Source organism: Scyliorhinus canicula, chromosome 2 (assembly GCF_902713615.1).
Source record: "Scyliorhinus canicula chromosome 2, sScyCan1.1, whole genome shotgun sequence".
NCBI classification, from domain to species: Eukaryota; Metazoa; Chordata; class Chondrichthyes; order Carcharhiniformes; family Scyliorhinidae; genus Scyliorhinus; species Scyliorhinus canicula.
In genome coordinates this window covers 3,434,178-3,461,677 of record NC_052147.1, presented here as the reverse complement: position 1 = coordinate 3,461,677, position 27,500 = coordinate 3,434,178, and the positions used below count along the sequence as shown (strand labels likewise).

The following is a 27,500-nucleotide window of genomic DNA, read 5'->3' as shown; positions in this document are numbered from 1 at the left end:
ACCATAACCACACAATTATCAAACACCATAACCGCACAGTTGTCACGCACCATAACCACACAGTTATCAAAAACCATAACCACAGTTATCACGCACCATAACCACACAGTTATTACACACCATAACCTCAGTTATCACGCACCATAACCACACAGTTATCACACACCATAACCGCAGTTATCACGCACCATAACCACACACAGTTATCACACACCATAACCACACAGTTATCACGCACCATAACCGCAGTTATCACGCACCATAACCACACAGTTATCACGCACCATAACCACACAGTTATCACGCACCATAACCGCACAGTTATCACGCACCATAACCACAGTTATCACACACCATAACCGCACAGTTATCACGCACCATAACCACAGTTATCACGCACCAAAACCAGTTATCACACACCATAACCAGTTATCACACACCATAACCACAGTTATTATGCACCATAACCACATACTTATCACGCACCATAACCACACACAGTTATCACACACCATAACCGCAGTTATCACGCACCATAACCGCACAGTTATCACGCACCATAACCACACAGTTATCACGCACCATAACCAGTTATCACGCACCATAACCACAGTTATCACGCACCATAACCACACAGTTATCACACACCATAACCACGTAGTTATCACACACCATAACCACACAGTTATCACGCACCATAACCACACAGTTATCACGCACCATAACCGCACAGTTATCACGCACCATAACCACACAGTTATCACACACCATAACCACATAGTTATCACGCACCATAACCACACACAGTTATCACGCACCAAAACCACACAGTTATCACACACCATAACCACAGTTATCACACACCATAACCAGTTATCACACACCATAACCACAGTTATCACGCACCATAACCACACAGTTATCACTCACCATAACCACACAGTTATCACGCACCATAACCACAAACAGTTATCACGCACCATAACCGCACAGTTATCACGCACCATAACCACACAGTTATCACGCACAATAACCGCACAGTTATCACGCACCATAACCACACAGTTATCACGCACCATAACCACACAGTTATCACGCACCATAACCGCACAGTTATCACGCACCATAACCACACAGTTATCACGCACCATAACCACACAGTTATCACGCACCATAACCACACAGTTATCACGCACCATAACCACACAGTTATCACGCACCATAACCGCACAGTTATCACGCACCATAACCGCACAGTTATCACACACCATAACCGCACAGTTATCACGCACCATAACCACAGTTATCATGCACCATAACCACAAACAGTTATCACGCACCATAGCCACACAGTTATCACGCACCATAACCACACAGTTATCACGCACCATAGCCACACAGTTATCACGCACCATAACCACACAGTTATCACGCACCATAACCACACAGTTATCACGCACCATAACCACACAGTTATCACGCACCATAACCACACAGTTATCACGCACCATAACCGCACAGTTATCACGCACCATAACCGCAGTTATCACGCACCATAACCACACAGTTATCACACACCATAACCGCACAGTTATCACGCACCATAACCACACAGTTATCACACACCATAACCACACAGTTATCACGCACCATAACCACACAGTTATCACGCACCATAACCGCACAGTTATCACGCACCATAACCGCAGTTATCACGCACCATAACCACACAATTATCACGCACCATAACCACACAGTTATCACGCACCATAACCGCACAGTTATCACGCACCATAACCACACAGTTATCACGCACCATAACCGCACAGTTATCACGCACCATAACCACACAGTTATCACACACCACAACCGCACAGTTATCACACACCATAACCGCCCAGTTATCACGGACCATAACCACACAGTTATCACGCACCATAACCGCAGTTATCACGCACCATAACCACACAGTTATCACGCACCATAACCACACAGTTATCACGCACCATAACCAGTTATCACGCACCATAACCGCACAGTTATCACACACCATAACCGCACAGTTATCACACACCATAACCGCACAGTTATCCCTCACCGTAACCGCACAGTTATCACACACCATAACCGCACAGTTATCCCTCACCGTAACCGCACAGGCATCACACACGGTAAGCACAGTTATCACGCACCATAACCACACAGTTATCGCGCACCATAACCACAGTTATCACGCATCATAACCACACACAGTTATTACACACCATAACCACAGTTATCAAGCACCATAACCGCACACAGTTATCACACACGGTAACCGCACAGTTATCACACACGGTAACCACAGTTATCACGCACCATAACCACAGTTATCACACACCATAACCACACAGTTATCACGCACCATAACCACAGTTATCACACACCATAACCACACAGTTATCATACACCATAACCAGTTATCACACACCATAACCACACAGTTATCACGCACCATAACCGCACAGTTATCACACACCATAACCACACAGTTATCACGCACCATAACCGCAGTTATCACGCACCATAACCACACAGTTATCACGCACCATAACCACACAGTTATCACGCACCATAACCACACAGTTATCACGCACCATAACCGCACAGTTATCACACACCATAACCGCAGTTATCACGCACCATAACCGCAGTTATCACGCACCATAACCACACAGTTATCACGCACCATAACAGCACAGTTATCACGCACCATAACCGCACAGTTACAACGCACCATAACCACACAGTTATCACGCACCATAACCGCACAGTTATCACGCACCATAACCGCACAGTTATCACGCACCATAACCACACAGTTATCACGCACCATAACCACACAGTTATCACGCACCATAACCACACAGTTATCACGCACCATAACCACACAGTTATCACGCACCATAACTGCACAGTTATCACGCACCATAACCACAGTTATCACACACCATAACCAGTTATCAAACACCATAACCACAGTTATTATGCACCATAACCACATACTTATCACGCACCATAACCACACACAGTTATCACACACCATAACCGCAGTTATCACGCACCATAACCGCACAGTTATCACGCACCATAACCACACAGTTATCACACACCATAACCAGTTATCACGCACCATAACCACAGTTATCACGCACCATAACCACACAGTTATCACACACCATAACCACATAGTTATCACACACCATAACCACACAGTTATCACGCACCATAACCACACAGTTATCACGCACCATAACCGCACAGTTATCACGCACCATAACCACACAGTTATCACACACCATAACCACACAGTTATCACGCACCATAACCACACAGTTATCACGCACCAAAACCACACAGTTATCACGCACCATAACCACACACAGTTATCACACACCATAACCACAGTTATCACACACCATAACCAGTTATCACACACCATAACCACAGTTATCACGCACCATAACCACACAGTTATCACGCACCATAACCGCACAGTTATCACACATCATAACCACACAGTTATCACGCACCATAACCACAAACAGTTATCACGCACCATAACCGCACAGTTATCACGCACCATAACCACACAGTTATCACGCACCATAACCACACAGTTATCACGCACCATAACCGCACAGTTATCACGCACCATAACCGCACAGTTATCACGCACCATAACCACACAGTTATCACGCACCATAACCACACAGTTATCACGCACCATAACCGCACAGTTATCACGCACCATAACCGCACAGTTATCACACACCATAACCGCACAGTTATCACGCACCATAACCACAGTTATCACGCACCATAACCACAAACAGTTATCACGCACCATAGCCACACAGTTATCACGCACCATAACCACAGTTATCACGCACCATAACCACAAACAGTTATCACGCACCATAACCACACAGTTATCACGCACCATAACCGCACAGTTATCACGCACCATAACCGCACAGTTATCACGCACCATAACCACACAGTTATCACGCACCATAACCGCACAGTTATCACGCACCATAACCACACAGTTATCACGCACCATAACCGCACAGTTATCACGCACCATAACCACACAGTTATCACGCACCATAACCGCACAGTTATCACGCACCATAACCACACAGTTATCACGCACCATAACCGCACAGTTATCACGCACCATAACCACACAGTTATCACGCACCATAACCGCACAGTTATCACGCACCATAACCACACAGTTATCACACACCATAACCGCCCAGTTATCACGGACCATAACCACACAGTTATCACGCACCATAACCGCAGTTATCACGCACCATAACCACACAGTTATCACGCACCATAACCACACAGTTATCACGCACCATAACCAGTTATCACGCACCATAACCGCACAGTTATCACACACCATAACCGCACAGTTATCACACACCATAACCGCACAGTTATCCCTCACCGTAACCGCACAGTTATCACACACCATAACCGCACAGTTATCCCTCACCGTAACCGCACAGGTATCACACACGGTAAGCACAGTTATCACACACCATAACCACACAGTTATCACACACCATAACCACACAGTTATCACGCACCATAACCACAGTTATCACGCACCATAACCACACAGTTATCACGCACCATAACCGCACAGTTATCACGCACCATAACCACACAGTTATCACGCACCATAACCACACAGTTATCACACACCATAACCGCACAGTTATCACACACCATAACCGCAGTTATCACGCACCATAACCACAGTTATCACGCACCATAACCACACAGTTATCACGCACCATAACCGCACAGTTATCACGCACCATAACCGCACAGTTACAACGCACCATAACCACACAGTTATCACGCACCATAACCGCACAGTTATCACGCACCATAACCGCACAGTTATCCCGCACCATAACCACACAGTTATCACGCACCATAACCACACAGTTATCACGCACCATAACCACACAGTTATCACGCACCATAACCACACAGTTATCACGCACCATAACTACAGTTATCACGCACCATAACCACAGTTATCACGCACCATAACCACAGTTATCAAAAACCATAACCACACAGTTATCACGCACCATAACCACACAGTTATCACGCACCATAACCACACAGTTATCACGCACCATAACCACAGTTATCACGCACCATAACCACAGTTATCACGCACCATAACCGCACAGTTATCACGCACCATAACCACACAGTTATCACGCACCATAACCACAGTTATCACGCACCATAACCACACACAGTTATCACGCACCATAACCACACACAGTTATCACGCACCATAACCACACACAGTTATCACGCACCATAACCACACAGTTATTACACACCATAACCACAGTTATCACGCACCATAACCACACAGTTATCACACACCATAACCACAGTTATCACGCACCATAACCGCACAGTTATCACGCACCATAACCGCAGTTATCACACACCATAACCACAGTTATCACGCACCATAACCACAGTTATCACGCACCATAACCACACAGTTATCACACACCATAACCACAGTTATCACGCACCATAACCGCACAGTTATCACGCACCATAACCGCACAGTTATCACGCACCATAACCAAAGTTATCACGCACCATAACCACACAGTTATCACACACCATAACCGCACAGTTATCACGCACCATAACCACACAGTTATCACGCACCATAACCGCACAGTTATCACGCACCATAACCACACAGTTATCACGCACCATAACCGCACAGTTATCACGCACCATAACCACACAGTTATCACACACCACAACCGCACAGTTATCACACACCATAACCGCCCAGTTATCACGGACCATAACCACACAGTTATCACGCACCATAACCGCAGTTATCACGCACCATAACCACACAGTTATCACGCACCATAACCACACAGTTATCACGCACCATAACCAGTTATCACGCACCATAACCGCACAGTTATCACACACCATAACCGCACAGTTATCACACACCATAACCGCACAGTTATCCCTCACCGTAACCGCACAGTTATCACACACCATAACCGCACAGTTATCCCTCACCGTAACCGCACAGGTATCACACACGGTAAGCACAGTTATCACGCACCATAACCACACAGTTATCGCGCACCATAACCACAGTTATCACGCATCATAACCACACACAGTTATCACACACGGTAACCGCACAGTTATCACACACGGTAACCACAGTTATCACACACCATAACCACACAGTTATCACGCACCATAACCACAGTTATCACGCACCATAACCACACAGTTATCATACACCATAACCAGTTATCACACACCATAACCACACAGTTATCACGCACCATAACCGCAGTTATCACACACCATAACCACACAGTTATCACGCACCATAACCGCACAGTTATCACGCACCATAACCACACAGTTATCACGCACCATAACCACACAGTTATCACGCACCATAACCACACAGTTATCACGCACCATAACCGCACAGTTATCACACACCATAACCACAGTTATCACGCACCATAACCACAGTTATCACGCACCATAACCACACAGTTATCACGCACCATAACCGCACAGTTATCACGCACCATAACCGCACAGTTACAACGCACCATAACCACCCAGTTATCACGCACCATAACCGCACAGTTATCACGCACCATAACCGCACAGTTATCACGCACCATAACCACACAGTTATCACGCACCATAACCACACAGTTATCACGCACCATAACCACACAGTTATCACGCACCATAACCACACAGTTATCACGCACCATAACTACAGTTATCACGCACCATAACCACAGTTATCATGCACCATAACCACACACAGTTATCACGCACCATAACCACACACAGTTATCACGCACCATAACCACACACAGTTATCACGCACCATAACCACACAGTTATTACACACCATAACCACAGTTATCACGCACCATAACCACACAGTTATCACACACCATAACCACAGTTATCACGCACCATAACCGCACAGTTATCACGCACCATAACCGCAGTTATCACACACCATAACCACAGTTATCACGCACCATAACCACAGTTATCACGCACCATAACCACACAGTTATCACACACCATAACCACAGTTATCACGCACCATAACCGCACAGTTATCACGCACCATAACCGCACAGTTATCACGCACCATAACCACAGTTATCACGCACCATAACCACACAGTTATCACACACCATAACCGCACAGTTATCACGCACCATAACCACACAGTTATCACGCACCATAACCACAGTTATCACACACCATAACCACACAGTTATCACGCACCATAACCACACAGTTATCACGCACCATAACCGCACAGTTATCACGCACCATAACCACAGTTATCACACACCATAACCACACAGTTATCACGCACCATAACCACACAGTTATCACGCACCATAACCACACAGTTATCACGCACCATAACCACAGTTATCACACACCATAACCACAGTTATCACGCACCATAACCACACAGTTATCACGCACCATAACCACAGTTATCACGCACCATAACCACAGTTATCACACACCATAACCACAGTTATCACGCACCATAACCGCACAGTTATCACGCACCATAACCACAGTTATCACGCACCATAACCACACAGTTATCACGCACCATAACCACAGTTATCACACACCATAACCACACAGTTATCACGCACCATAACCACACAGTTATCACGCACCATAACCGCACAGTTATCACGCACCATAACCGCACAGTTATCACGCCCCATAACCACACAGTTATCACGCACCATAACCACACAGTTATCACGCACCATAACCGCACAGTTATCACGCACCATAACCACACAGTTATCACAGACCATAACCACAGTTATCACGCACCATAACCACACAGTTATCACACACCATAACCGCACAGTTATCACGCACCATAACCGCACAGTTATCACGCACCATAACCACACAGTTATCACGCACCATAACCACACAGTTATCACGCACCATAACCACACAGTTATCACGCACCATAACCGCACAGTTATCACGCACCATAACCGCACAGTTATCACGCCCCATAACCACACAGTTATCACGCACCATAACCACACAGTTATCACGCACCATAACCGCACAGTTATCACGCACCATAACCACACAGTTATCACAGACCATAACCACAGTTATCACGCACCATAACCACACAGTTATCACACACCATAACCGCACAGTTATCACGCACCATAACCGCACAGTTATCACGCACCATAACCACACAGTTATCACGCACCATAACCACACAGTTATCACGCACCATAACCACACAGTTATCACGCACCATAACCGCACAGTTATCACGCACCATAACCACACAGTTATCACGCACCATAACCACACAGTTATCACGCACCATAACCGCACAGTTATCACGCACCATAACCGCACAGTTATCACGCACCATAACCGCACAGTTATCACGCACCATAACCGCACAGTTATCACGCACCATAACCGCACAGTTATCACGCACCATAACCGCACAGTTATCACGCACCATAACCACACAGTTATCACGCACCATAACCGCACAGTTATCACGCACCATAACCGCACAGTTATCACGCACCATAACCGCACAGTTATCACGCTCCATAACCACACAGTTATCACGCACCATAACCGCACAGTTATCACGCACCATAACCGCACAGTTATCACGCACCATAACCACACAGTTATCACGCACCATAACCACAGTTATCACACACCATAACCACACAGTTATCACGCACCATAACCACACAGTTATCACGCACCATAACCGCACAGTTATCACGCACCATAACCACAGTTATCACACACCATAACCACACAGTTATCACGCACCATAACCACACAGTTATCACGCACCATAACCACACAGTTATCACGCACCATAACCACAGTTATCACACACCATAACCACAGTTATCACGCACCATAACCACACAGTTATCACGCACCATAACCACAGTTATCACGCACCATAACCACAGTTATCACACACCATAACCACAGTTATCACGCACCATAACCGCACAGTTATCACGCACCATAACCACAGTTATCACGCACCATAACCACACAGTTATCACGCACCATAACCACAGTTATCACACACCATAACCACACAGTTATCACGCACCATAACCACTCAGTTATCACGCACCATAACCGCACAGTTATCACGCACCATAACCGCACAGTTATCACGCCCATAACCACACAGTTATCACGCACCATAACCACACAGTTATCACGCACCATAACCGCACAGTTATCACGCACCATAACCACACAGTTATCACAGACCATAACCACAGTTATCACGCACCATAACCACACAGTTATCACACACCATAACCGCACAGTTATCACGCACCATAACCGCACAGTTATCACGCACCATAACCACACAGTTATCACGCACCATAACCACACAGTTATCACGCACCATAACCACACAGTTATCACGCACCATAACCGCACAGTTATCACGCACCATAACCGCACAGTTATCACGCACCATAACCGCACAGTTATCACGCACCATAACCACACAGTTATCACGCACCATAACCGCACAGTTATCACGCACCATAACCGCACAGTTATCACGCACCATAACCACACAGTTATCACGCACCATAACCGCACAGTTATCACGCACCATAACCGCACAGTTATCACGCACCATAACCGCACAGTTATCACGCTCCATAACCACACAGTTATCACGCACCATAACCGCACAGTTATCACGCACCATAACCGCACAGTTATCACGCACCATAACCGCACAGTTATCACGCACCATAACCGCACAGTTATCACGCACCATAACCACACAGTTATCACGCACCATAACCACAGTTATCACGCACCATAACCGCACAGTTATCACACACCATAACCACAGTTATCACGCACCCTAAGCACACAGTTATCACTCACCATAACCGCACAGTTATCACACACCATAACCACACAGTTATCACACACCATAACCACAGTTATCACGCACCCTAACCGCACAGTTATCACACACCGTAACCGCAGTTATCACTCACCATAACCACACAGTTATCACGCACGATAACCACAGTTATCACGCACCATAACCACAGTTATCACGCACCCTAACCGCACAGTTATCACTCACCATAACCGCACAGTTATCACTCACCATAACCACACAGTTATCACGCACCATAACCACAGTTATCACGCACCATAACCGCAGTTATCACTCACCATAACCACACAGTTATCACGCACCATAACCGCAGTTATCACTCACCATAACCACACAGTTATCACGCACCATAACCACACAGTTATCACGCACCATAACCGCAGTTATCACTCACCATAACCACACAGTTATCACACACCATAACCACACAGTTATCACGCACCATAACCGCAGTTATCACGCACCATTACCACACAGTTATCACGCACCATAACCACACAGTTATCACGCACCATAACCACACAGTTATCACGCACCATAACCACAGTTATCACGCACCATAACCACACAGTTATCACACACCATAACCACACAGTTATCACACACCATAACCGCACAGTTATCACGCACCATAACCACACAGTTATCACGCACCATAACCACACAGTTATCACGCACCATAACCGCAGTTATCACGCACCATAACCACACACAGTTATCACGCACCATAACCGCACAGTTATCACGCACCATAACCACACAGTTATCACGCACCATAACCACACAGTTATCACGCACCATAACCACACAGTTATCACGCACCATAACCACACACCAAGATAAATAAATGCAAATTTTCATTGTCGAGTTCTAGCTGTTGAACAAGGGGTTAACAAGCTCCACAGCTGGTTGCTGATTGGCCCATGGTGTTGAGTCTATGGCCTTATCCAGCAAAACCCTTACCCGGTGCTGGCTGATCAGAGTGTACATTTCTCAGGTGCTCTGATTGCTGGGACATCTCATCTCCCAGAATGCCTGCTTCCCGCCTCACACCGTGGATGCTTCCAGAACATTCCGACAAGAGTTTGTCCTGAAAGAAATCATGCACCTTCATCAGTCTATGTACAAAACGTTACTGTCCCCATCAAACATTCCCAGGACAGGTATAGCACGGGGTTAGATACAGAGTAAAGCTCCCTCTACACTGTCCCCATCAAACACTCCCAGGACAGGTATAGCACGGGGTTAGATACAGAGTAAAGCTCCCTCTACACTGTGCCCATCAAACACTCCCAGGACAGGTACAGCACGGGGTTAGATACAGAGTAAAGCTCCCTCTACACTGTCCCCATTAAACACTCCCAGGACAGGTACAGCACGGGGTTAGATACAGAGTAAAGCTGCCTCTACACTGTCCCCATCAAACACTCGCTGGACAGGTACAGCACGGGGTTAGAATACAGAATAAAGCTCTCTCTACACTGTCCCCATCAAACACTCCCAGGACAGGTACAGCACGGGGTTAGATACAGAGTAAAGCTCTCTCTACACTGTCCCCATCAAACACTCCCAGGACAGGTACAGCACGGGGTTAGATACAGAGTAAAGCTCCCTCTACACTCTCCCCATCAAACACTCCCAGGACAGGTACAGCACGGGGTTCGATACAGAGTAAAGCTCCCTCTACACTGTCCCCATCAAACACTCCCAGCCCAGGTACAGCACGGGGTTAGATACAGAGTAAAGCTTCCTCTACACTGTCCCCATCAAACACTCCCAGGGCAGGTACAGCACGGGGTTAGATACAGAGTAAAGCTCCCTCTACACTGTCCCCATCAAACACTCCCAGGACAGGTACAGCACGGGGTTAGATACAGAGTAAAGCTCCCTCTGTACTGTCCCCATCAAACACTCCCAGGACAGGTACAGCACGGGGTTAGATACAGAGTAAATTTGCAATGTATCTGTTTCGTTCTAAGATTGAAGACTCGATGTTGAGTGAGGGTTTGAGCAAAAACGAGACTGAAAGTCACAAAACCATTTCAGACGTGACATCGGAAGTCCCATAAAGGAATTGTTGGAGCAGGAACCATTTGTGAAAGTTGGTATCTGACATTTCGCAGCCCCAGTGTGACGTTAGTGTGCAGGCACTCTCCCTTAGTCTGTGAGGACAGCTGCAATGCACCGGAACATTCAACACCATCCAGGACAAAGCAAATCCACGAGATTCCCACCCCATCCACCACCTGCAGCATTCACTCCCTCCACCATTAAGGCAGTGACAGCCGTGTGTACCATCCACAAGATGGTGGCAGCCGTGTGTACCATCCACAAGATGCACTGCAGCAACTCACCAAGGTTCCTCAGACAGCTCCTTCCAAACCCACGCCCACTACCATCTAGAAGGACAAGAGCAGCAGATACCTGGGAACCCCACCACCTGGAGGTTCCTCTCCAAGTCACTCACCGCCCTGACTTGGAAATATATCCCCGGTCCTTCACTGTCGCTGGGGCAACATCCTGGAACTCCCTCCCTAACAGCACAGTGGGTGTACCTACACCTCAGGGACTGCAGCGGGTTCAAGAAGGCAGCTCACCCACCCCCTTCTGAAGGGCAACTCGGGATGGGTCTCGGTAGCAATGCCCACATCCCAAGAACAAATTAAATAAGCAGCCCAATTTCTGATCATCGAGCCCAAGGCCTGGCCTTTCTCACTGGAACTCACTGAGGGAAATCAGTCGGGACCCAGATCAAGAAGGTTCAATGGAAAATATATCCCCCCCTTCAGTGATGGGGTGGACTGTGGGAATAATGAATCGAGGATCCAAAGTTGGCAGCACTGATCACCATTGCTCAGGAGCAGAAAGCCAGCTGGTTTCCTGTCCAGTGTTATCTGCTTTGATTGTGTCCAGCGAGGCCTCCATGAGGCAGTGACAAACCCTGTAGCCACTGCTGCTGCTGACCCTCAGGACATTCCTTTGCCATTTGCACCGCCAGTTCCTCAGTCTCGACACTTACATAACCGTTGCGGTGATCCGCCCCTGACCTTTGGCCATCAGCGGGCGGGTGGTGTCCGATGGTGATTTCCGGTCTGCTGGAACTGACACTTCCTGTTTTCCTCAGGGCTGGCGGTCAGGCGCCATGGGCCCGGATCTGCACCCACGTCTCCTGTGAACAAGAACAGTGAATAAGGGGGAGGCGGAATGAGCACAGCAGGTGGTCACACAGGGTGGCAGCAATCAGGTGGGGCTCACTCCGAGTAAACTGTTCCATAGCCCCGACAGTGACCCCCAAAGTGACCCCGGGACCCCCTCCCCCCCCAATACATGTCCAGGTATGGCCCCCATGCCGCCTCTCAAGGGTGACACCCTCCTCCTCCACTCACCATAGCCCCACATGAGTAATGGCTTTCCTCCATGACCACAATGCTCGGGAGTGACCCACATCACGGCCAAGAGTGACCCCACATTGTCCCACTGAAAGTAACCCCCCCCCTCGCCCACCAATAGGGACCGCAAGAGTGACCCAAGGGGGGGGGGGGGGGTGGGGGGGGCAGCGTTTTGTAATTAGGGGGTGGCCCGTTTCGGACGGAGATGAGGAGAATTTGATTCTGAAGGTTGTGCGACTGTGGAAATCTCTGCCTCGAGGCGGTGGGGGTGGGGCCATTGAATATTATTAAGGTGGAGGAAGATTCTTGTTGAGCAAGGGGGGTCAAAGGTTATTGGGGTAGTTGGGAATGTGGATCTCAACACAAACAGATCAACTTTGATCTTATTGAATGGGAGAGCAGGCTCGAGGGGCCGAGCGGCCTATTGCTGCTCCTATTTTGTGTGATCGACTGACCGCTCACCCAGAATGACCCCACCATGCCCCCCCCCCCCCCCCCCCCCCCAACAAGCTCCCCACACAAAGAGTGATTCCCCCACTGCAAACCCCCGGAGTGACACTGAGGCCCGAGAGCAAACTCCCCAACCACACCCCACCCGGACAGTGACCCAGACCGCGACACCGAGAGTGACCCCAACCGCGACCCGGACAGTGACCCAGACCGCGACACCGAGAGTGACCCCAACCGCGACCCGGACAGTGCCCCAGACCGCGACCCGGACAGTGACCCACACCCCACCCGGACAGTGACCCAGACCGCGACACCGAGAGTGACCCCAACCGCGACCCGGACAGTGACCCAGACCCCACCCGGACAGTGACCCAGACCGCGACCCCGAGAGTGACCCACACCCCACCCGGACAGTGACCCACACCCCACCCGGACAGTGACCCCGACCGCGACCCGGACAGTGACCCAGACCGCGACCCGGACAGTGACCCCGACCGCGACCCGGACAGTGACCCAGACCCCACCCGGACAGTGACCCAGACCCCACCCGGACAGTGACCCAGACCGCGACACCGAGAGTGACCCCAACCGCGACCCGGACAGTGACCCACACCCCACCCGGACAGTGACCCACACCCCACCCGGACAGTGACCCACACCCCACCCGGACAGTGACCCACACCCCACCCGGACAGTGACCCACACCCCACCCGGACAGTGACCCACACCCCACCCGGACAGTGACCCACACCCCACCCGGACAGTGACCCACACCCCACCCGGACAGTGACCCAGACCGCGACCCCGAGAGTGACCCCCAACCGTGACCCCGAGAGTGACCCCAACCGCGACCCCGAGAGTGACCCCAACCGCGACTCCGAGAGTGATTTCAACCGTGACCCCGAGAGTGATTTCAACCGTGACCCCGAGAGTGACCCCCAACCGTGACCCCGAGAGTGACCCCAACCGCGACCCCGAGAGTGACCCCAACCGCGACCCCGAGAGTGATTTCAACCGTGACCCCGAGAGTGACCCCCAACCGTGACCCCGAGAGTGACCCCCAACCGCGACCCCGAGGGTGACCCCAACCGCGACCATGAGAGTGACCCCAACCACGACCCCCGAGAGTGACCCCAACCACGACCCCTGAGAGTGACCATAACTGCAACCTCTCCCCCCCACCCCCCGTGGATTGCACTCCCCACCTCACCCTCCGCCACCCAAAACCCAATATCCCCCTCCCCCACCACTGCCCCTCCTCGCCCCACCCCCAGCCTCAGCTCACGGTTCAACCACAAGTTGGGGGAAAGTGGAAGAGGACAGTCTGGGGGGCCACTGGGTGACCCTGTCTCGTGTGGGATGTCGTGTGATGCCCCAACCTCCCATTTATTGGATGGAGGGGGATTAATTCCCTTTCTTTCCCTCATCTCAAGATGGTTAAATGAGATGGACACAGAGGAAAGGAGACATTGTTTTACCCAGCGAAAGCGTGAGGTGAAAGGGCGGTGGAAGCAGATTCAATAACACCTTTCAAAGGAGCACGAGGTGGAGATTTGAAGGGAACGACCGTTGCTGGGTCCTGGGGAAAGTGACAGGGAGTTGAGCAGGTCCCTCAAGGAGCTATCACAAGCAGGATGGGCTGAATGGCTTCCTGCCTCCATCTGTCCAGAAAATATACACCAGATGCCTGGGCCCAGCTCATTTCCCAAAAACTCCCCGTGTGAAAACCCACTGACCCACTGGAGAAATAACTTCACGAACAAGACCCCAGAATGTAGATCATGTGCAGACACTGGGAAATCTGGCATTCTGGGGGAATGATTGGGGAGGGGGGGGGGGGGGGGGGGGGGGTGGGGGGGAGGAGGGGGGGGGGGGGGGGGTAAATCAGGGTCAGCGACAGGCCGGCCGTTTACATGCTTCGTGCATCGACATGCGTAACGACCTTGTGACATCACAGCGGTGTGAACAAGCATGCGTGTAACACGGATGCAGGGAAGAGGTGGTGGAGAGCGGAGCGGTCGAGGGGAACGGTACCGTGTGGAGGAGGCGGCGGGATCACGGAGCATGGCACAGGGTGATGGATGTGACGGGGGTGGCAGGGTTAGGGGTGGCAGGGTGGGCACACATGCGTTAGCAGCCAGCTGCCTACCAGCTCTCAATGTGAGTTCTGTCATTTTAACAAAGGCTTCAGGACTCTCTGAGATTTCTACATCTGCAAAAGACAAGAGCGGCAGGTTCAGCATCATCCTCACACCCCCACACAGAGACCCTCACACAGAGACCCCCACACAGAGACCCTCACACAGAGACCCCCACACAGAGACCCCCCACACAGAGACCCCCACACAGAGACCCCCACACAGAGACCCCCCACACAGAGACCCCCACACAGAGACCCCCACACAGAGACCCTCACACAGAGACCCCCCACACAGAGACCCCCACACAGAGACTCCCACACAGAGACCCCCACACAGAGACCCCCACACACAGAGACCCCCCACACAGAGACCCTCACACACACTCCCCCCCCTTCCCACACACCCTCACACAGAGACCCTCACACAGAGACCCCCACACAGAGACCCTCACACAGAGACCCCCACACAGAGACCCCCACACACAGAGACCCCCCACACAGAGACCCTCACACACACTCCCCCCCCTTCCCACACACCCTCACACAGAGACCCTCACACAGAGACCCCACACAGAGACCCTCACACAGAGACCCCCACACAGAGACCCCCACACAGTGACCCCCACACAGAGACCCCCACACAGAGACCCTCACACAGAGACCCCCACACAGAGACCCCCACACAGAGACCCTCACACAGAGACCCCCACACAGAGACCCCCACACAGTGACCCCCACACAGAGACCCTCACACAGAGACCCTCACACAGAGACCCCCACACAGAGACCCTCACACACACTCCCCCCCCTTCCCACACACCCTCACACACACCCCCTCACCCCCACACAGAGACCCCCACACAGAGACCCTCACACAGAGACCCCCACACAGAGACCCTCACACAGAGACCCCCACACAGAGACCCCCACACAGAGACCCCCACACAGAGACCCTCACACAGAGACCCTCACACAGAGACCCTCACACACACTCCCCCCCTTCCCACACACCCTCACACACACCCCCTCACCCCACACAGAGACCCCCACACAGAGACCCCCACACAGAGACCCTCACACACACTCCCCCCCTTCCCACACACCCTCACACACACCCCCTCACCCCACACAGAGACCCCCACACAGAGACCCCCACACAGAGACCCTCACACACACTCCCCCCCCCTTCCCACACACCCTCACACACACCCCCTCACCCCCACACAGAGACCCCCACACAGAGACCCTCACACAGAGACCCCCACACAGAGACCCTCACACAGAGACCCCCACACAGAGACCCCCACACAGAGACCCCCACACAGAGACCCCCACACAGAGACCCCCACGCAGAGACCCCCACACAGAGACCCTCACACAGAGACCCTCACACAGAGACCCCCACACAGAGACCCTCACACACACTCCCCCCCTTCCCACACACCCTCACACACACCCCCTCACCCCCACACAGAGACCCCCACACAGAGACCCTCACACAGAGACCCCCACACAGAGACCCTCACACAGAGACCCTCACACAGAGACCCCCACACAGAGACCCTCACACAGAGACCCCCACACAGAGACCCCCACACAGAGACCCTCACACAGAGACCCTCACACACACTCCCCCCCCCTTCCCACACACCCTCACACACACCCCCTCACCCCACACAGAGACCCCCACACAGAGACCCCCACACAGAGACCCTCACACACACTCCCCCCCTTCCCACACACCCTCACACACACCCCCTCACCCCACACAGAGACCCCCAAACAGAGACCCCCACACAGAGACCCCCACACAGAGACCCTCACACACACTCCCCCCCTTCCCACACACCCTCACACACACCCCCTCACCCCCACACAGAGACCCCCACACAGAGACCCTCACACAGAGACCCCCACACAGAGACCCCCACACAGAGACCCTCACACAGAGACACCCACACAGAGACACCCACACAGAGCCCCTCACACAGAGACCCCCACACAGAGACCCCCACACAGAGACCCCCCACACAGAGACCCCCACACACACTCCCCACCCCCACACACACCCTCAAACACTCCCCACCCCCACACACACCCTCACACACACTCGCCACTCACACACACACACCCTCACACACACTCCCCACCCTCACACTCTCTCCCCACCCCCCCACACACACACATACTCCCCCTCCCCACACACCCTCATGCACACTCCCCACCCCCACACACCTTCACACACATTCCCCACCCACACACACACACACACACCCTCACACACACTCCCCACTCCCACCCCCTCACACACCATCACACACACTCCCCACCCCCACACACACACTCCCCACCCCCTCACACACACGCTCTCACCCTCCCCCCCTGAACAGTGACACCCCCCCCCACACACACAGTGGCACACATTCCACACCCTCTCACACAGTGACACCCCCCTCACACACCTCACCCCCCATAACAGTGACACACCAGCTCACTCACACTCCCCCACCCCCTCACAGTGACGCACACTCCACCCCCTCAGTGACCAATTCTCCCCACTCCCTCAGTGACACAAACTCCCCACTCCCTCACACAGCGACACACACTCTACAACACCCCCCTCACACAATCACAAGTCCCACCACATCACCGCACCCTCAGAAATTCAGTTTTATAAAATATCTGTAATCCGAAGTAGATATTAGTGACAGTCGATGAGCACAAAGTACCTCAGTGGACATTCAAGAGGAACTTTCTGAGTATACTCCCTGTCTGAATGGGGCGTGGGTTATAACTGCCTCTCCCACGGGTCCTGGGACATTAAACATCGGTAGAAAGACTTGTATTTATTCTTTTTTAAATAAATTTAGAGTACCCAATTCATTTTTTTCCAATTAAGGGGCAATTTAGTGTGGCCGATCCACCTACCCTGCACACCTTTGGGTTGTGGGGGTGAAACCCACGCAGACACGGGGAGAATGTGCAAACTCCATACGGACAGTGACACGGGGCCAGGATCGAACCTGGGACCTCAGCGCCGTGAGGCAGCAGTGCTAACCCACTGCGCCACCATGCTGCCCTTAGATCTTGCATTTCTATAGCATCTCTCACATCCCCAGAATCTCACTGAGCCAATACGTTTGCCGTGTCGTCAATGTTGTAATATTCAAAGTTACAGGGCGGCACGGTAGCACAGTGGTTAGCACTGTAGCTTCACAGCTCCAGGGTCCCAGGTTCGATTCCGGCTTGGGTCACTGTCGGTGTGGAGTCTGCACGTTCTCCCTGTGTCTGCGTGGGTTTCCTCCGGGTGCTCCGGTTTCCTCCCACAAGTCCCGAAAGACGTGCTGTTAGGTGAATTGGACATTCTGAATTCTCTCTCTGTGTACCCGAACAGGTGCCGGAATGTGGCGACTAGGGGCTTTTCACAGTAACTGAATTGCAGCATTAATGTAAGCCTACTTGTGACAATAATAAAGATTATTGTAAAATTCAGCAGCTAATTTGTGCACAGCAAGATCCTACAACAACAATGTGAGAATGACTTGATAATTGTTCTCTGTGATAATTATCCCTCAATCAACATGAGGCAGGCGGCCAGGAGGAACACTCCTGTTCACCGCAGTGGGATCACTGGCCTCTGTCCGAGATAGCGGATCGAGGCTCAGTTTAGTGCCTCATCTGAAAGATGGTGGGCGGGATTCTCCGGATGCCCGCTGACAGGAGAATCCCCCACCCCACCCCGGTCAATGAGCTTCTCCATTGTCCGCGGCTCGCCCGTGGCGATCGTGCAGCGGGCGGAGTGGAAGAATCCAGCCCTGTGCCTCTGACAGTGCGGCATTATCGACCCGAGTATCAGCCTGAAATTCTGTGCTGATGGGGGAGAAGGGGTTAATGTTCAGGCGAGGGGAGGGGGAGGTGGGGAGGGGGAAGGGGGGGGGGGGAAGGGGGTTCCCCAGTCCGTTTGGAAAAGGCTGGAGCAGCGTGGACTGTCAGTATGGAAATGCTTTTCCGCAGATTTGCAGGGACTCTGCTACCTCCCTCCGTCTCGTCGGGGGTCTCCTCCTTGTTGACCCCTCTCTTCCCCCCCCGTCAATGACTGCACTGAAATAAAGTTCTGCGTCTCAGACTGACAATTATTCCAACAGTGAGATCTACTGACTCTGCTTCAGAGCTGCACCGAAACACAAAGACAAACTGCAGCACAGATCCCCAGGGTCCTGATGGATCAGTCAGCAACACTGACCTTGTTTATCAATGGGGGGAATTCTTTACACGGATTGGATTATAAATCCTGGTTTTACAGGATTGCAATGTATCTGTAGAAAATGCAATTAATATGTTGTAAAAGGTGGGATCATCATTGATTATAACCATTTTAATTGCCCATATAGAGCTAATGGACCTTTGCTGATAGGAACAAGGTTCCCTGGAGTTTAGATAATTAAGGAGTTGTGTTTAGCTTTATTAAGACAGTTAGTGAGATAGAGATGATGGATTCTCCGTTTTGACGGCTAAGTGCCGGTGCCAGCGGAGCGTGTGTGGTCTTTTACAACCGACAAATCGGCATAAAACCCTCACCGATTCTGGCACCGGTGAGGGGTTAGCACCGACGGTGACTGAAACTCCCGTCTCCCGCACCGAAAACGGCCGGAGAATAGCCGGGTCCCTGGCCACGCATGCGCACGGCTGACAACCTGCAGCAGTCGCGCAGTACAACATGGACCCAACCCCCATCCGCGAACCCAAAGCCAATCTCTTGGCCACCCCCCGCCAGTCCCCCCAGCCCTAGCAGAAGCCCCCCCCCCCCGGCCGGCCAGTGGCATGGATCCCGGCCGAGTGTGGTGGCGCTCGACACAGTCCGCAGCCGCCACGCCAGGTTCACATGTGTCCTGCACCATTGGGAACTCGGCCCATCGGAGGCGGAGCATCGAAGGTGGGCCGGCCGATGAGGCGTCAATGGCATTGCGACTGCCGACAGCACGGTGTCGCCATTTAGGAGAAGGCGGAGCATGGCTGACCGGCGTCAAACCGGCACCATTCTCTGTCCAATCGCCGAACACGATTTCAGTATCGGGCTACAGAGAATCCCATCCAATGTAATTAATGGGAGGAGCCAGGGCTGTAGCACGCAGTTTACCTTTCAGTCTGCAAAAGACAGAAGGACTTGAAGCTTGTGGCCGACAGGATCTCTCATTTGCTGAAAGCAACTCTTTACACAGGGGCCAGCAAATATCTCTGTGTTTGCTAACTTTATTTACAAGTGGCTTTTGACTGGGTTTTGAGATAGAAAAGGTACAAGTTTCCTTATTTTAAGAATTGTTTAGCTATTCATTCTGAGCTATATTTGGTGATGTTAATGTAGTTGGTCCGTTATTAAGAATAAAGTTTGTTTTAATATAAAATATCTCTCTTTGTCTCCTGGGGGGGGGGGGGGGGGTTGAAGTATCCTTTCCTCACAGATTACAAATCACAAAATTGTTGGGATTTCATGTCCAGATTGCGGTTTTGTCCGGTGTCACAACAATCCCAAACTATGGACACATCCTAACTTAGTGACGTTGGAAGGATAGGATTAGGATGAAGGTTGACACACTGTCGCACAGGTAGAAGGCAGAGTGTGAATGTATGGCCCAGGTCGTCCAACAAGAGGCATAGATCCTTCAGTCTGCAGGATTCTAACCTGTGCGGAGAACAGGGTAGAACCTCGAAAGCCCATGGATAATATGGTGGAGTGCGCAGAAAATGCAGAGAAGTGCGAGGTGGTGCAGTTTGGTCGGAAGAACATGGAAAATAACCGATTAATTGCTTAAGGAGATGCAGGAGCAGAGGGTTCTGGATGTGTGTGTGTATAGATCATTGAAGGTGGCTGACAGGTGGAGAGAGTAGTTAATAAAGCAGACAGTATTCTGAGCTTTATTAATAAAGGTACAGAGCACAACAGCAAGGAGGTTATACTGAACATGTACAATCCTCTCAGCTGGGCTATTAGGCACAATTCGACGGAAACATTTTAAAGTTAATTTGTGGCAGGTTTTTCCAGGATCACTTTACAGCAAGTCTGCATATTATTGGATGTGCAGACTCCTGAGGTAGCTGAGGTCTGGGGATTGAATCCCTTCACCTCTGACCTCGAGTGAGCGCCGTTCAGCACTCGTCCCCACGAGCGGGGTCCAGACGGAACGGCACTGGTGGGGGTCTCCCAGGGAATCGGAGACCCCCAGCCGCATGCCCTTTGGGTAGGGTGGTACCCTGGCACCGCTGGTGCCACTTGGGCACCCTGGCACTTCCGCCTGTCCAGAAAGATGTGCTGTTATGTGAATTGGCCAACCCGAATTCTCCCTCTGTGACCCAAACAGGTGCCAGAGTGTGGCGACTAGGGGCTTTTCACAGTAACTTCATTGTGGTGTTTGGAAGCCTACTTGTGACAATAATGAACGGGCGGGGAACAGAGGGAAGTAGACCTTGGAAAATAGGAGACAGGTTTAGATAAAGGATCTGGATCGGCGCAGGCTGGGAGGGCCGAAGGGCCTGTTCCTGTGCTGTAATTTTCTTTGTTCTTTGTTCTTAATAAAGATTATTTTAAAAAAGACCAGAATGTTCAACAGGATGGAGCTTCTCTATCTCGACAGTATGAATGAAAGGCTCTGATCTGGCACCAATCCTTTCCCTAACTTTCTTCAGCACAAAATAATTCAGTGAATTGGAGTAGAGGGCGAAAAACCGCTCCCGCTGGGAAAAGGATCGAGAAAGAGGGGGCACAGATTTAAAGTTATTTGCAAAAGAGGCCAATGTGATGCGAGAGAAAAAAAAAATTCACGCGACTGGAGGCTGTGTTGTGGAACCCACGGCCTGGAGGTGTGGTGGAGGCTGTGTTGTGGAACCCACGGCCTGGAGGTGTGGTGGAGGCTGTGTTGTGGAACCCACGGCCTGGAGGTGTGGTGGGGGCTGTGTTGTGGAACGCACGGCCTGGAGGTGTGGTGGAGGCTGTGTTGTGGAACGCACGGCCTGGAGGTGTGGTGGGGGCTGTGTTGTGGAACGCACGGCCTGGAGGTGTGGTGGAGGCTGTGTTGTGGAACCCACGCCCTGGAGGTGTGGTGGAGGCTGTGTTGTGGAACGCACGGCCTGGAGGTGTGGTGGAGGCTGTGTTGTGGAACGCACGGCCTGGAGGTGTGGTGGAGGCAGCTCCAATCGAGGCTGGACGGAGATCCATCTCCACCCATCCACACAAAGCGCAGCAGCCTCTTCAACCCCAGAACCACAGCAGCATGGTGGCAGCTGCTGTTTATTGAGGGTTACACAGAGAGGAATTGTTTCTGTGAAGCAGAAGATGCCTTTGGTCGTAATGTTGACTTGAGGGAAACGGAAATGCAGGAATCGACATTACAGGAGGGATGTGATCCTGGAGATTTACCAGGATGTTGCCTGGGCTGGAGAGTTCTAGCTATGAAGGGAGATTGGATAGACTGGGGCTGTTTTCCTGGGAGCAGAGGAGGCTGAGGGGGACATGATTGAGATGTAGAAAATTATGAGGGGCATAGATAGACAGGAAGAAACCTTTCCCATTGGTGGAGGGATCAGTGACCAGGGGCAGAGATTTAAGGTGAGGGGCGGGAGGTTTAGAGGGGATGTGAGGGGAAACCTTTTTACCCAGAGGGTGGTGGGAGTCTGGAACTCGCTGCCTGATAGCGGGTTGGAGGCCGAGACCCTCAGTATTGAGATGTGTCACTGTGATCCCAGGGCAGGCACGGCTCTGGGATCCAAGTGCTGGAGAATGGGATTAGAATAGTTGGGTGGTTGTTTTGGACTGGCACAGACACGATGGGCCGAAGGGCCTTTTCTGTGCTGTAGGGCTCCAAGACTCTCAGCACTGCCCCGAGCAGATTCCAATCCACTGCACATCAACACTGCCAGCAGGAGGCAGGGGACTGTGCTCCCATCTCCATCTCCATTGCCGTCACTGTCAACAAGGAACAATCAACTGTTCAAGGCCAACAGTTTCTTTGACTGCCTCTCGAAGAGTATCTGGTGAAAAGACACACCAGCCATCTCTCGCGAAACTCAATATACGGAGCAGTTGTTATCACCAACCTCCTGTCGGGGGCAAAATCATTGTTTGTGCATCAAACCATGGGAATCAAACATGACTTTTGGAGTGCTTCTGTCAGCAGTTCAGAGAATGTTCAAATCCCTACAATGCAGGAGGAGGCCATTCAGCCCATCGAGTCTGCAACAACCCCTCTGAAAGAGCACCTTACCCAGGCCCACTCCCCCAGTCAATCCCCACAACCCCACCTAACCTGCACAGCTTTGGACAATAAGGGGCAATTTTAACACGGCCAATCCACCCAATCACTTGACCGATTCCGGGGGGTGAGAGGTTATTTTCTGAGGAAAGGTTGTACAGACTGGTCCGGTATCCAGTTTAGAGGATTGACAGGTGACCTTATTGAAACGATATGATCCAGTCTGACAGGGTGGATGTTGAGAGGATGTTTCCCTGCGTGGGAGAGCCCAGACTGAGGGGCAGTTTAAAGCTGAAGGGCCCCCCATTTAAGATGGAAGAGGAGGAGAAGCAATGGTTTTATCTCAGAGGACGGCGAGTCTTTGGAAGTCCCTTCCCCAGAGTGTGTCGGAGGTCGGGCCAATGGATATCTTTGAGGCTGAGGTAGATAGGTTCCTGATTGGCAAAGTGGGGTCAAAGGGTAGAGGGGCTGGAAGCAAAGTGGAGTTGAGGCCACAATGAAATAAGCCATGGTCTCATTGAATGCTGGCTAGGCTCAAGGGGCTGAATGGCCTCATCCTGCTCCGCCCTCTTACGATCAACGCGATCTTAAATCCATTCTGAATCATGGCAGGAACACATCGCAAACAATGAACTTCTCTGCACAGCCAATCTGTGCTGCCATGACAACTGTGCTGGGCAGGATGCACGTCAAACAAGGAGGGTTCTAGAACACCAGAAAGGGTCTAACCTGGTAACCTGGAGCCACGCTTTCTCCCACCAAGCAACATCACCACAAAAAAAAACCTAAGCCACCTCTTCATTTATCCGATTGGTTTGTGGGATCTTGCTCTGCACCAAATGGCTGTCGTCCTTCCATAAATTACAAATGTAGTGCTTTAGGGTTTCCTGAGCTTGTGAAAGGACCTCTTGCTCCAACATAAAAGGTTTGCGGAGAGGTGCTTGCCGTAGATACTGAACAATTCTAGTCAGTGCACAAGGGGTCAGGAAGGGGAGATTACCCATGAATCAATCAGTACCTGATAGGCTGCTGAAGTACAATCCATCGTCTTCATCTTCATGCGAAGAGGACCCTCCCACATCCACCGTGTGGTCCCACTCCAAGGGGATGGAGTCCACACTGACTGGGGTCACACCACCAGATCTCTCGTGTTGCTGGGTGTCCCCGGGCAGGGAGAGGTGGCACAGAGACTCCTCAGCGGGCAGCTCCGAGCCACCCGTCTTCTCCTGCCAGCTTATACTCTGCAGCTCACTCCCATCTTCTGTGTCTGCCTCCCTGTCTGACACATCTTTATCCTCGTCAATCATCTGTAACAGCGGCAACAACATGAGGCATTACCCATTGACCAAAGTCATTATTCACAGGAAGCTGCAGAAGGGGGACATCTGGTCCAGGATGTCCAATCCATGCCTCTCCCCTATCACTGACTCGAGCCAACACTTTACCCACGGTGTGAATCCCCTGCAGACATACTCCAATCTCCGGAGATAGTCAAGCACGAACGAGTAACAAAGACCCCGCCTTTCACTTCTGTTGTTTAACACAAAGACCCAGGTTGTCATCCCGCGCACCCCTCCCACGGACCTGCACCCTGGTTAGAAGAATCATGCCCTGCTTTTGGGGCAGGTTTGAAAGTTCCTCACCGGCTGTTTAGACATGAGCCTCTGGTGGAAGCGGGCAACACGTCCAAACACTTCCTGGCAGTACGAATGGAGTTCCTCAAGCTCCTCTTCAATGGTCACAGCATCCATTGGCTCAATCTTCTGAATCAGCATCTCACCGAGGACAATCAGCTGGTCAATCTTGTTGGTGTTGAGGGTGATTTCCTGCTGGAAAGCCTGTGATGATTCACAAAGGAAAAACACAAGTCGGTGATGGGAGAGGGTGTGCAGGAGATTGTCCAGAATGAGACCAGGGACACGGGACTGGAGTCAACGTGGAGAGACTGGAAGAAAGTGGGATTGTTCTCCCGAGAGGGGAGGAGGCTAAGGGGTTTGAGAGAGGGGCTAGAAACCATGAAGGGTAGATGGGGCCTTTGGCTTGTGTTGATGGTTCTGTCGTTGTTCAGAGTGGTTGGGGGCCTGTTGCTAAGGGGGAGGGGGGGTACTGTTGCTAAGGGGGAGGGGGGGGCACTGTTGCTAAGGGGGAGGGGGGGCACTGTTGCTAAGTGGGGGGGTGTATTTCACTTGGGGTTTGACTCGAAGTTGAATGGGTTGGCTGTTTTGTTGAGCAAGAAAACGGGGTTTGTGGGGCCGGGGAGGTATGAGACCCGGAGGTTGGGGGGGGGGGGGGGGGGGGCTGTGATAGTGAGTGGGGTGTTAGAGGGAACAGCAATGGTGTCAGTCAGTGTTTATGTGAGTAACAGGGATGATGGGGGGTATGTAAAGGAGGTACTGGGGGTGATTCCGGACTGGGGTTCGCACCAGCTGATCCTGGAAGGAGATTTTAACTGTGATGGAGCTGAGGGTGGTCAGGTCGCGCCCCAGGTCGATGGGACGGTGACTGGAGGGGTTGATGGATAGAATGGGGGTGGTGGGTCCATGAAGGTTCAGGAGCCTGGGAGGGAGGGAGCGAAGGAGGGAGGGAGCGAGGGATGGAGGGAGTGAGTGAGTGAGTGAGGGAGGGAGCGAGCAAGGGAGGGAGTGGATGAGTGAGTGAGTGAGGGAGGGAGCGAGGGAGAGAGCGAGGGATGGAGGGAGTGAGGGAGGGAGGGAGGGAGCGAGTGAGGGAGCGAGGGAGGGAGGGAGCGAGGGAGGGAGGGAGCGAAGGATGGAGGGAGCGAGGGAGGGAGGGAGGGATGGATGGAGGGAGGGAGCGAGGGAGGGAGCGAGGGACGGAGGGAGCGAGGGAGGGAGGGAAGGAGGGAAGGAGGGAGGGGGGAGGGAGGGAGGGAGGGAGGGAGGGAGAGAGAGAGAGAGAGAGAGAGGGAGGGAGAGAGAGAGAGAGGGAGGGAGGGAGGGAGGGAGGGAGGGAGGGAGGGAGGGAGGGAGGGAGGGAGGGAGGGAGGGAGGGAGCGAGGGAGGGAGCGAGGGAGCGAGGGAGGGAGCGAGGGAGGGAGCGAGGGAGGGAGGGAGGGAGCGAGGGAGGGAGGGAGCGAGGGAGGGAGGGAGGGAGCGAGGGAGGGAGGGAAGGAGGGAGGGGGGGAGGGG

At 51.9% G+C, this 27,500-nt stretch overlaps 1 protein-coding gene across 1 annotated transcript in view; it reads right to left on the bottom strand.

Annotated features, from left to right (window-relative positions):
- The window catches only part of LOC119962491 (nesprin-2-like), a 50,531-nt gene extending 24,348 nt beyond the window's left edge, over positions 1-26,183 (bottom strand). The window contains 6 exon segments of the mRNA XM_038790437.1: positions 11,093-11,219; positions 13,149-13,175; positions 13,177-13,298; positions 16,118-16,180; positions 25,370-25,658; positions 25,995-26,183. Of these exon segments, the coding sequence (XP_038646365.1) occupies positions 11,093-11,219; positions 13,149-13,175; positions 13,177-13,298; positions 16,118-16,180; positions 25,370-25,658; positions 25,995-26,126 (760 nt within the window). The 5' untranslated portion in view covers positions 26,127-26,183.
- Positions 26,184-27,500: the final 1,317 nt, after the last annotated feature.